The 13,329-nt window shown below is 43.0% G+C and overlaps 1 protein-coding gene across 1 annotated transcript; it reads right to left on the reverse strand.

Annotated features, from left to right (window-relative positions):
- Positions 1 to 9,468: 9,468 nt before the first annotated feature.
- Positions 9,469 to 11,936, reverse strand: HTR1A (5-hydroxytryptamine receptor 1A). The gene is made up of 2 exons (XM_025388436.1): positions 11,898 to 11,936; positions 9,469 to 11,531 (listed from the first exon to the last, which is right to left on the reverse strand). The coding sequence occupies exon 2, from the start codon at positions 11,139 to 11,141 to the stop codon at positions 9,873 to 9,875; it is 1,269 nt and encodes a 422-aa protein (XP_025244221.1). The 5' UTR covers positions 11,142 to 11,531; positions 11,898 to 11,936; the 3' UTR covers positions 9,469 to 9,872.
- Positions 11,937 to 13,329: the final 1,393 nt, after the last annotated feature.

The following is a 13,329-nucleotide window of genomic DNA, read 5'->3' on the forward strand; positions in this document are numbered from 1 at the left end:
CCACAAAATGGTGTTAAGATAAATTAAATCACACTTAAATAAATGGAAAGGCCCTGAATCAGAAGATTTAATATTGGTAAGATGATAACAGATAATACTTTCGATGTGGATATACAGATCCAGTGCAGTCCCTATTAAAATCCCAGTTAACGTTGTTTTCTGAAATTGATAAGCTGATGTTAAAATTTATATGAAAATGCAAGGGATCTAGAATACCTGGACTGATGTTGAAAAAAAGAACAAAGTTGGAGGAATCACATTGCCTGATTTCAAAACTTACCACAAAGGTACAATAATCAAGACTGTGTACTGCTGTAACAATTGACATCAGTTTAGAGGAACAGAATTGAGAATCCAGAAATAATCCCTTACATTTATGTTCAATTGATCTTAATCAAGGGCATAAAAAAATCAATGGGGAAAGAATACTCTTTTCAACAAATGGTATTAAAAAATGGTATTGGCAAACAAAACTGAATTTGAGCCCCTTCCATATATTGTACATAAAATAACTCACAAATAAATCAACTACCTAAATGTAAAAGCTAAAACTTAAAATGTAAAACCCTTAAAAGAAAACATAGGAGTAAACCTTCCATGACTTTCTTAGATACAACTCCAAAACACAAGCAAAAAAAAATATTGCTGTGATGCAAATGATAAAGTTAAGAAAGTGAAAAGATAACAGAATTGGAGAAAAGATTTGTAATTCATAAGCCTGATAAGAATCTAGTATCCAGAATATATAAGTAACTCTTACAATTCAATAATAAAAAGACCAGCTAGTTTAAAAATGAGCAAAGAATTGAAATAGATATTTCTCTAAAGAAGACATGCCAACAGTCAATAAGCATATAACAAGATGCACAACATCATTAGTCATTAGGAAAATGCAAGTCAAAACCACAATGAAATACCACCTCAGACTCACTAGGATAGCTATAATCAAGAAGACAGATAATAACAAATATTGAGGAGGATGTGGAAAAATTGGAACCCTCTTACATTGTTGGTGGGAATTTCAAATGGTATAACCATTATGGAAAACAGCTTGGAAGTCCTTCAAAAAGTTAAACATACAGTTATCATATCATCCAGCAATTCCATCTCTAGTTTTATACCCTAGATTAATGAAAATATACACTCAGGTAGAAATCTGTACACAAGTATTCACAACAGCATTATTCATAATAGCCAAAAAGTGGAAACAACCACAATGATCAATAAATTCATGGATGAATAAAATATGATAGAGTCTTAAAACTGAATATTATTTGGCAATAAAAAGAAATACAGTATTGATACATGCCACAACATAAATGAATCTTGAAAACATTATGCTAGGTAAAAGGATCTGGCTACAAAAGACTACATGTTAATTGACTTTATTTCGATAAAATGTCCAGAATGGGCACATTTATAAAGACAGAAAGTAGACTGGTGATTGCCTAGGGCTCAAGGATTAGTGGGAAATAAAGAGTGACTGATAAAGAGTACAGGGTTTATTTTGGGAGTGATGAATATGTCCCAAAAATTGGTTGTAATGATGACTGAGCATTTCTGTGAGTGTACTTATAACCTTTGAATTATACACTTTAAATGGGTTAATTGTAAAGTATGTGAATGAAACCTCAATAAAGCTGTTCTCAAAATAAAACTATACAATATACCAAGATGACAGTGATAGCATAGTCAGAAGTAAAATTCAGGTGACCTCACTTGCCAAGGTAGCTTTTTTTTCACCATGTAGAGCAGCGGTCCCCAACCTTTCAAAAACCAGGGACTGGTTTTGTGGAAGACAATTTTTCCACGGACAGCAGTGAGCAGGAGTATGGTTTTGGGATGATTCAAGCACATTACAGGTATCATTACATTCTCATAAGGAGCATGCAACCTAGATCCCTCACATGCACTGTTCACAATAGTGTTCGCACTGCTATGAAAATCTAATGCCACAGTTGATCTGACAGGAGACAAGGCTCAGGTGGGAATGCTGGCTCATCTGCTGTGTGGCCCAGTTTCTAACAGGCCATGGATGGGACAGATCCATGGCCTGGGGGTTGGGACCCCGATGTAGAGTATATGTCAGAGTTTCAGGATCATGGCAATACCTAAGATTTGGTAAGATCCCATTCAGGGTTTCCCACTGACTGGCTGAGTCTTATCCTGAACAAGTTAAATATTAATACCTTCAACCCAATAGGTCTCCAGTCAGGAAGTGGGAAGGCCCTAGATTTTGGGCACACAAATTTCCAAATCTGCAATTTCCTGGCATTTCCTTTGTTGGAAATACATCATTTGTAGTTTCACAGTAAATTGACTAAGATTTCTTAAGATTTATTTATCCGAGGGCTCATTTTCACCAAGCTCCAAACACATGCCTCTGATAACTCCTTTGAGGCCATTATCCAAATGTCACCTTATCAGTGAGTGGTCACCTAAACACTAACAAAAAATAGCAACATCCTTCCCCTTCACCTTAGCACTCCCTATACATCTTACTTCAGTTTATTTTCCAGATTGCCATCTGATATACTACATATGTATATGATTTTGTTATTGTTGCTTATTTTCTCTGTTCTCCCTATTGTAAATTCCTTAAGATCTGAGACTGTACTAGTTAGCTTTTCCGATATAACAAATTACCCCAAATTTTAGTGCCTTAAAATAACAACCATTTATTTAGTTTAAAAGTCTGTGTTTTGATAATTTAGATTGAATGAAGCTGAGAGTTTCTTCTGGTCTACGCTGCCCTCACTCTTGTGTCTGCAGTCAGCTGCCAAGTCTGTTGAGTGCTAGCTGATCCAGAATGGCCTCAGCTGGGATGACTCCTCTGCTCCATCTGATCTCTTTGTCTCCAGCAAGTAAGCACAGGATTGTTCACATGACAGTTGGGCAGGGTTTCAAGGAAGCAAGTGGAAGAGGACAGAGCCTCTTGAGTTCCATGGTCAGAACTGGTACCACATCAATGCTGCCCCATCGTATTCAACAAAGCAAGGCATAAGGCCAGCCCAGGTTCAAGGTATAAGAAAATAGCCTCCATATCTTTTTAAAACATATTCATTACTTCAAATACGTATCATTTGTGTGTGTGTGTTGAGCACACCTAAAATCTATTCTTGTAGCAATTTTCAATCACCTTGCAAAAGAGGTGAACACATGGAGAAAAATAATGGTGGCAATTTTTGCAAACAACCTGCCAAAATATTTTACCTAGTTTTTTCACTGCTGTATCCCAAGTATGTAAAACCATTCCTGGCCCATTGGTATTCCAGAAATCTTAGTTGAATGAACAAATGAATTTTATGCCCATTACTCCTGAGCCAGAGGCTCTCCCATAAATTGCTCCTTATCTCTAGTAAATACTTAGAATAAACTATGTTTTTGATGAATATTTGCAATTGAAGTCCTGTATCTACTGTTCTTTTAAAGTTAAAATCAGCTTTCACTGTTTGATTTCTATCTTCTTTAGTTATCGCAAAGTCAGACTTATTATTTCCAGAGACTATGAAGCACACCATATTTCACAGGGTGCTTCCTCTCCAAGGAGTTTGAAAACACTTTCTCATCAATCTCCACAGCTATATAACAAGGTAAGTGTGTCCCGTTATCTCCCCTGCCTTTTCCTCTCCCTTCTGCTCCCAGTCAGCTTTTTTTCCCTTGCATGTCTTCAAAGATGAAACTAGCTTAGACACAACAGAACAACCACTTTCCAATACAAAACAGCTCCTTGAATTATTGGCCTGGACAACTTTCTGAAAGGCTGGACAATTGCACAGGGTTATAGGCAGTGGGCATGATAATGCCTGGAATGGTGTCAGATATGGAAATGTCTGTGGATTCTACTCATTTCCCTATTCTTGCCATTGCCACATAAGCAAAGTAGATTGAAAAATAACAGAAATTCACTGGATACGTTAGCCTCACTGCTACGGTCTGAAAGTTTGTGTCCCCCTAAAATGCATGTGTTGAAACCTAATCACCAAGGTAATAGTATTAGCAGGTGTAGTATTGGGGAGGTGATTAGGTTATGAGGAAAGATCCTTCATGAATGAGATTCATGCACTTATAAAAGAGGCTTCAGAGAGGTTCCTGTCCCTCTTGCCATGGGAGGTTACAGAGAAAAGGCAGCCATCTGTGAACAAGTAAGCAATCCCTCACCAGACAACAAACCTGCTAGTGCCTTGATTTTGGACTTCCCAGCCTCTAATACTGTCAGAAATAAATTTCTGGTGTCTGTAAACTACCCAACTTATGGTATTTTGTTATAGCAGCCTGAACGGACTAAGACACAAATGGGTCTAGATTTTCTAGGAATATAAGGATCAAATAGGTCTCTTATGGTTCTTAGTAAGTGAACTCAAAGAGCAAAATTGATTTCCTCTGCTCTCCACTTACTTAATTAGATAGATGTACCATTCTTAATACACTACTTAACATAGTATTTTGGGGGTTGCTCTTCCTGAAAGGCTGTTCTCTCTTGGAATTGTACCCTCTTCCAAAAACAATTAACATCCCCTACTGAAAAAGAAATTAATATTAATCAGGGAATGATTCCAATCATTACTCTATGTAGTAGCATTCCTCATTTACTCATCCAAATGGCAGATTGTTCTAATGCTGTGATATGTATTAATACCTTTTCCAGCAGGCCCCTGCCATCTGGATTGGGAATTCTTTTAGCAGAAGACAAAGCCTTTTCACATTTACAGATGAAGCTGCAAAAGGAAAGACCCACAGGAAAAAAAATCCCTGACTTTCCCTTTCTGTCATTTGCCCAAATATCCCTGGCTCAAAACCTCATCAGCATCTTCTACTGCCTCTCTCTTCCCATCCAGACACCAAGTCCTGCCAGTTCCTTCTTTGATGTATTTTTCATCATCTTACTTGTTTTCCATTCCTTCTGCCAGCTTCCCACGTTCAGGCCTTTATTGTTTCGCACCTGCCTCATTGAAATCACCTCCAAAGAGAACACGTCTGCTTTAGTTATTAGTGGTCTCCACTGGCTAAAACCGCAGTTTCAGCTTTTTAACCTAGCATAAGTACCTCCACATACAAATCTCTAGCACCTCTTTCTGTACTTATCACTACTCTGTGAACCTTCTGCTCTAGCTAAAATGTTCTAATTGGTATTTCTAACCGGATCTGCTACTTCAAATTTAAGTGGCACATTATGTGTAAAAACCATGTGGCAAAATTACAAACATTACATAAGTTTGAATTTTTTGTCCTGTACATACCCCTGGCCACCCTATTGCAACTTCTTAATGGTTAATGATTCTCTCCTCATTCTTATGCTCTCCTCCTTACTCTGCTCAAAACATTCTTCCTCTCATCTAGCCATTCCTTTGGCTTTGGACCCATCTTTTCCTCTCTCTTCCCAGACCATTTCCAGTTAATACAACACATGGGAGGTTTTGAGTCTGCATCTTTCTCAAGGATCACCATTTGCATAATAAACCCAGGCAATTAATCAACATCCAGCAGTCAGACAGAAATTTCATTCTAGGCCCCCACTTGCCAGGAAGAAGGGATCAGGGTATTTCTGTCACCTCATAAGGAATGTCTGCCTTTTCGTATCACCCCCCCCATCGGCCCAGAGCTCAATCCTACATACAATATACAGTGTTCTCTACCCACTCTTCCCTTCCCACTATGAGCCCACTGTGATCTTTGTCCTCTGAATTCTTATAGAGCCAAACTCTTGTGATTCACCCTGTTTACATGACACTTTGTCCCTGTCATGAGTAGTTACTTGGCCTTATCAGTTTATTTTTATATATTCAAATTGGTTGAAAACTACTTTAAGGTAACAACAGCATCTTGTATTAATTGGTAGTTTTATATTTCAATATTATCAAGCAGTAGCTGACACAAGATCACTGAAAATCGGTTAGTGGTGCTTCTTAGTCACACGGGAAGTGACTGTTAACTAACAATTCCTTCTCTTAGTTGAGGTGTTGATAGAGGCCACAGGAAGGCCTGTAGAAAACAGAAAGCCATTGTCCCTGGACAAAGAGATGCCAGAGGAGGGAGCAAAAGTGGGGAACAGTTAAGAGTCAAAATTCAACTGACAAATATGTCCACTTCAGCATTTTACTCAACGTCAGGAACACATTTATGTAATGTGTTTAAAATTACAAACTTCAGATAGTTCTTATTCCATCAATTCTTCTAATTTTAGTCTTTTTTTCTTTTTTGGATATAGAGTCTTGCTCTGTCACCCAAGCTGGAGTGTAGTGGCGTGATCATAGCTCACTGTAACCTTGAACTCCTGGCCTCAAGCGATCCTCCTGCTTCCCCTAGGCCTCAAAAAGTGTTGGGTTACAGATAAGAGCCACCACTAGCACCCTGATTTTGTTTTTCGCCATTGGGATAATATGTGTATGTACATACATCACCTGAACCAGGTTTCATGAGCCTCAGAGTGCTCGCTGCCCTGGCAATAATAACCCTGACCTTTGTTTACTTGAGGTTTACCCATGCTCACTTTGCCCTGCAGCCATCATTCTGACACCAGAAAGCAGTAGAATGAACAAATATAACAACAGAAACAAGAGGTGTTCCTGACTACTCAAGTAGGGAAATAATAAAGCATAATAATTAATTTTAACATAGTAATACGTCCTATATACAGAACACTACTATGGAAGAAGACCCAGCCAGAAAATAAAATGCCCCTATGCTTTTAATTGACAAACCCCAAACAATTAACTGTTCCTTTTGAAACAGTGGAGGTTATTTTCTTCCAGCTGAATGTTGCAGGGAAGACAGAGGAGGGATCTCAGCACCATCTGCTGTTTTAAAAAGGCAAGTTGGACCCCTGCTGCTTTCCCCAGAGACTAGTTTTGCTCCACATATCTTCCATTCTGTCCATGTTAGAAAGAAACCTAAATGTTACCTGCAGGTGCCAGTCATGGAAAATGTGTGGTTTTATGCCTAAATGATACGTGACTTTCTTTTTCCAGAGGCACATTTTTTTAAGGAAATCACCCATCTAGAATGAGTTTTACTGTTGAAAAGTACACTTATTTCCCTAAGTCAGATCCCTGACCTATAAAGAAGGATCTTCTTCTAATCACTGTATTTTTAACTTTAATTTTAAAATTATACAAATAAATACAAGTAGAGATTTTGATTGAAATAAAGATGCATGTGTTACTGATATCAGTTAATTGTAGCATTACCATTATTAAAGTCTGTTATTGTCATAAGGAAAAGTGAAGGCAATTTTGATGCATCAACACTTTACCTTAGTACAAATACGTTAAAGAAAAAAGAAAGCATCAGGCACTCTTTAGAGATATGCAGCTATTTTATTTCTCTAAATTCTCTATTGCCTTGACAATTATGCTCCAGTTTAATGTTCCTTCTCCATTCTTGTATAAATATTCCAAAGCAGAAAGAACAAATGTCCAAAAGTCATTGTCATACAATTCTGTAAAAGACACAAATAAATGGAAGTCTCAAAACTTCTAATGTAAAACTTGCTGGCCAAGACATAATTTGGATGAGCAAATTTGGGGTTTGGATTTTTAAAATATAGACGTTGTTCCTAAAATTTAGTATAACATACATAAAAACTTGGTTTCTGATATAGGTCTACTTAGATTATGTAAGCAAAAATGAAACTGAATTATCAAATGGGTAATAGTTGTACTGGAGAAGTCTATCTTACTTTCTTCACTGCAGACCCTTCTCAGCATTATACATATATAGACAAATTATTCCCAAAGTTCTAAAACTTTCCCTACTTAGCTGGAATATGATGTCTACTTCCAGTTTAGAATACAGAAGCGGACACCAAAGGAAAGTTTTGTTCAGTCTGACAAACAATAAAATGGCTTCAAGTGACAGAGCTGTCCTTTCACTTTCTTAATTGTAAACAAATGAACTTTTCATTGGCAATTTTTGCAATGTGTAAATGTAATACGGTTCTCAAAACAGCAAATGCAAACATTCGAAAGGTACAGCTGAAGAGAGAGGGGAGTAGGGGTCAATTATTTTGTGAATTTTCTGGAAAACAAAACTGGAAGCTAGATCAAACAATGACAACCCTCTAGATCTCCATCACGTAGTTGGAAATTTGCATCCAAAGAGAGTACCTAAATAACTTCCCTTTCTGGGGCAGCAAAGATTTTAACCAGTTTCTCGGCAGGAGTGGCAAGGCTTTAAGAATAACTGAAGGAGAGAAAGCCTGGAGTGCTGCACAATTCAAAGGGCAAAAAGGTGGTTTCCGTAGACCGTTGGCACAGCAGAATGGCCACGCCAGGGAGCAAATAATCCCATAAAAGATTCTTAGCTTCCCCAGGAAGACCACCTCCTAACTAGTCCTTTAGGACCCTGCTATTTAAACTATCTGCCTGCTGTCACAGATAGTGCTAACCTATGGACTATCTGGGCATTCCACTGAAAGCCCAGAATTCCTATTTGGAAAACTAAGTTCTGCTAACTTTGTGTCTTGGATGTACTGTAAAGCAAATGCAGTGAGTGTTGGGACACGCTCAGCAGAATTATTCCCCGATCCAAAAAGGACAAGAGCGTGAATTAGGAGGAAAAAGTCTACATCGTAAGGATAAAATAGCTCTTTCAGGTTTTACTGGGGCAGCCAGCTGGAGCCTCGGGCACGCGCGCCCTGGAGAACCTTTCCTCTTTGCCGCCCCAGCATGTCGCCCCTTTAAAGCCTTCTTGGTCTCTCCAATCCCAAGAGTTCCGCGGGACCTTGCGCCGCCGGCTATGGCAAAAACCTCAGGTGTCTACCCGCATTTCAGGGCGCCCCAGAGCGTAGGCGGAGTAACCCAGATCCGGTAAGTCAGTCAGCAGCCAGGAGCGCCTACCGCCCTGCCAGAGCACAGATGGCTGGGAAGGCGCGCGGATTCCAGGCCTCTCAGCCTCCCCAGAGCGCAAACAGCGGCCGGCTGGCGCCTCCCGCAGTAAGTAAGTGGCGATGCCAGGACGTACACATTCGCCAGCTACCTGTGCAAACAGCGTCCGTTCTCTCCACTGTATGATTGTCAGCTTCTTTGGTGAGTGCTGACACCAAGACAAGCATAGACAAAGTGGTCTGCACACCCTCCTCCTCCTCACTCTCCCCCACTGGCCCGGCCTTGTACTTACAAGTCCACTCTAAGAGACACCTTCTAGCCACTTGTTTTGAGTCCAAGGAAACAAAGGAAGCAGGGGTTGTGCACTGCACGAGAGAGTTAATCTCAAGTCTGCGCGAAGACAGGGAATCCCGGGGGCACAGCGGGCACGGGGAAAAGCAGCCTCTTCCGCCTCTCTGGACCAGCAGATTCGTGCATAAGGATGGGCGAGGGCAGAGAGGGAAGCAATGAAAGAAAATAAAAGATAAAAATAGGGAGGAAAAGGTGAATATTTCAAGGGCCAGAGGGCGGGAGAGATGGAGCAAATTCCCGAACCTGAAGTCCAAGTTCTAGAAGTTGGGTGATAGGGTGGAGCTCCTTAGTGGGCGCGGCGGCTGTGTGTACAGTTTATTTATTTTTTAGTTTTTGGATTTTCTGCCTTGAACAACTAAGAATTAAACATCTACCGCAAAGATTTAGGGGATAGAAGAGAGAAGAGGCAATTGCTGGGATCAAAACTGATGCTAAAGGCAAAGTCTGAGCCAATGTCGCTTCTCACAAACTCTGAATTTTCTGGGCTCTCACTCCCCACCGCTGGGTCTCCTTTGCACAAAGCGCCCTGCGCTGGAGCGGGAAGTGGGGAGGGGACCAGGTCCGCAAGCCGCGGGCGGAGCAGAGAGACAGAGAAGACGTGGCAAATTATCTTAAGTGTTGATTCCCTAGGGTTGGGGGAAGCATAGTGAATGGGGCAGATCCTGTAGCCCCGACTGGCCGGCTACTCCTCCGTCATCACTGGCGGCAGAACTTACACTTAATGATCTTCTTAAACGCGTTTTGAAAGTCCTTGTTGAAGTATGCGTAAATGACCGGATTAAGCAGAGAGTTGGAGTAACCCAGCCAATTGATTATGGCGCCCAACAGCGTTGGCATGTGGCAGCTGCTCTCGCAGAAGGGCAGAACAAGAGCCACGATGAAGAAGGGCAGCCAGCAGAGGATGAAAGTGCCCATGATGATGCCCAGCGTCTTCACTGTCTTCCTCTCTCGGGCCAGGGCCATCTTGCGCTTGGCATCGGCGTTGCGCTCATTTTTCCTCTCGAAAGAGGCGGAGGCACAAGGGGTAGAACCAGCCTCGCTGGGCAGAGGCAAATGCTCTTTGGAGTTGCCCACTCGGTGCACCTCGATTACCTCTAGGGCGGCGCCATCGTCGCCTTGCCTCACCGCGCCATTGGCGCACAGAGCACCCCCTGCCTTGCTCTCCACGCCCAGCCTCCAGTTCCTGCCCCCCGACTCTCCATTCACGCTCTTCTTGGGCTGCGGGGTGGGAGATGCTCCATGACGGGTGTCGGCTTCGGTCTTCTCCACCTTTTTGACCGTCTTGCGGATGCGGAAGCGCGCAGCTCGGAATATGCGCCCATAGAGAACCAGCATGAGCAGCAGCGGGATGTAGAAAGCTCCGAAAGTGGAGTAAATAGTGTAGCCGTGGTCCTTGCTAATGGTGCATGCGTCGGGGTCCGAGCGGTCTTCCGGGGTGCGCCAGCCCAGCATGGGCGGGATAGAGATGAGGAAGCCAATAAGCCAAGTGAGCGAGATGAGCGCAGCGGCACGCCGGGGCGTCCTCTTGTTCACGTAGTCGATGGGGTCCGTGATGGCCCAGTACCTGTCCAGCGCGATGGCGCACAGGTGCAGGATGGATGAGGTGCAGCACAGCACGTCCAGGGCGATGAACAGGTCGCAGGTGACCTGGCCCAGTGTCCACTTGTTGAGCACCTGATACAGTGCGGCCATGGGCAGCACTAACACCGACACCATGAGGTCGGTGACCGCCAAAGAGCCAATAAGATAATTGGCCACGTTCTGCAGGGAGCGCTCCAAGGCGATGGCAGCCACCACGCACGCATTGCCCAGCACCGCGCAGAAGATGAGCGTGCCCAGCAGCAGAGAGGTGATCACTTGGTAGCTGAAGGTCACGTCGGAGATACCAGTAGTGTTGCCTCCGGTCTCAAAGGGACCCGGTGGTGATGTGGTGTTGTTGCCCTGACCAGGGCTGAGCACATCCATGCCTGCGCGCCCGGCGCGGGAACCGGGAGGGAAGAAAAAGCAGCGCGAAGATCCGCCTCGCCCCTTCCCCTGGGGTCTTCCCCGCCTTCTCCTGGGAAGTTTCGGAGGAAGGGAATGCAGGCACCCAAGCAGGAAGTTCTTACTGCTTCGGCGAAGGTATCTCTGAGGAGCAGCTTTCAGGCGCTCCCCCGGCTCGCGCAGTCCAGCGCGTTCAGAGGCTCCAGCTGGGAAACTGGAGTTGGCCTGAAGGCAGCTCCAGGATCTCCGGGCGGCGGAGAGGTGGCTGGAACGTCTGTCTGTCGCTGTCCATTTTACTTTGCCGCTCCCAAACTGGCTGCCGGAGGAGCTGGAGTCTCCCCTCTAGCAAACAGTCTCCAATCCCAGAAATATCTAGAACCGAGAAGCCCCATCCTCCACGGTCACTCTGTGACTCTCCTCTCCCTGTTTCCTTCCTTCCCTCTCTCCCCCTCTCTCCTCCTCTCTCTTCTCTCTTTCTCTTCTGCCTCTTTCGACCCCCTTCTCCCCACTTGCCTTCCCTTTCAGTCTCGCTCTTCCTCCTCACTTCCCTTTATTTATCCCTCTGCGAGTCGCTTCGAAAGCCAGGCTCCCTCCCTCCCATTCTAACCCTCCACTCCTAATATTTCCCCAACCCCGAGGAGTGCCTCTTTCCTCTGGGTCCCCGCCCTCCTCTCCCTCAAGCTCAGCGTCTTTGCCTTCCAGTCCCTTTTTGTCAACAGAGACTCAGAACTCACTTACACACACCGGATCCCTGTCGGTCAGACCAAGGTTGTAACAGATAAACTCCTCCTCCAACCCAGTCAGACTGGGGAGGGGGTATTCGGGGGGAGGGAATTCCGACTACTCATTGCCTCATATTATCTGTCAAATTCTTAAATCGTGTCAGCATCCCTGAGTGGCAATAGGAGATGAGTAAAGGAAGCACAGAGAGCCTGAATGGGAAGGTGAACAGTCCTGGGTCAGTCTCCCAATAATTGCTAATTGAAGGAAGAAGACGGAGTGTGTCTCGTTTTTAAAAAGTTACCTCCCTCCGTTCTTGCGCCACTGCACTCCAGCCTGGGCGACAGAGCGAGACTCCGTCTCAAAACAAACAAACAAACAAACAACAAAAACGCTACCTCCGTTATCATCTAACAGTCAGACCGGATTCCTTCGGGGAGGATATTGCCTGTGACTTTTTTTTTAACCTTGGGGAACTAGGAGAGAACGAAATTATAAAGGACGTGTCAAAGGACAAGGAGAGGTAAACAACTGCACCTCGAAATGAAGAACAAAACTCAATGTGATATATATTCTAAACACACACACACACTTTTCCATCACTACTACACTTGTAATTTCGGTGACACTGTCACTTTGTGGCTAGCAAATTCAGGGATGGAAATATTTTGCATATGTGTTTTAAGTGAAGCCTGGCATTTTATATGGCCGTTTGCACTTCCTACCAGAGCCTGCAAACCTCTGGGGGAAACTTGGTGGAATCCCTGTTCGCTAGCCGGCTAGCCTCTCCTATCTCAGAAACTGGGTTCAGCACCTGGGACAGCTCTAAGCAATAGGGTTTATGTCGCCACCTTCTGGCAAATGTTTTAGAGTGCCGTCTAGAAATAAAGCAAGTATTGAGGAAGTACAACTTCTTCTAGAAAGAGGAAGACAGTTATTAAAAGAAAAGGTAGCATTGAGTTTTGTCTCCTCCCTATTTTCTTTAAAAATTGGTTTTAGTGCCCTCTTTTGCTCTGAATTGCTCTGAAACATATTATTATATGTTTTAGCTTCCTTCGAAAGCCTGAAGTATCTGTCATTCACAAGTTCTAACTGGGAATGCCATTTTAATAAAGCTAGGCAAACACTTTCATCTGTGTTGGTTTTAACATTTGGAAATGTTAAATCATTGAAAATAAAGATACTTACATGGGTTTGTTCTAAGCTGTTTCCTTTAACAAGAAAAAAATTTAATTACATTTGAGCATTGGTAAAGAATGGGACTTCTAAGCAACTACAGTAAACATACCATACAACATTTCATTTATACATCCTGACTGCATTCCTGAGGTGAAAGGAAAGTGCAGAATGCAGTCTCTGACTCTGGATAACATGCACAGATTCACTAGAGATTGCAATAATCTTAATATTGTGTTCAAATCTGAGCTCTGAATTCCATAGCTCTGAATTC

This window comes from Theropithecus gelada, chromosome 6 (genome assembly GCF_003255815.1).
Source record: "Theropithecus gelada isolate Dixy chromosome 6, Tgel_1.0, whole genome shotgun sequence".
NCBI classification, from domain to species: domain Eukaryota; kingdom Metazoa; phylum Chordata; class Mammalia; order Primates; family Cercopithecidae; genus Theropithecus; species Theropithecus gelada.

What these genes read in the sequence shown, in the direction of transcription:
- HTR1A (XM_025388436.1), bottom strand. Translation starts at nt 11,141, where the DNA reads ATGGATGTGCTCAGCCCTGGTCAGGGCAACAACACCACATCACCACCG.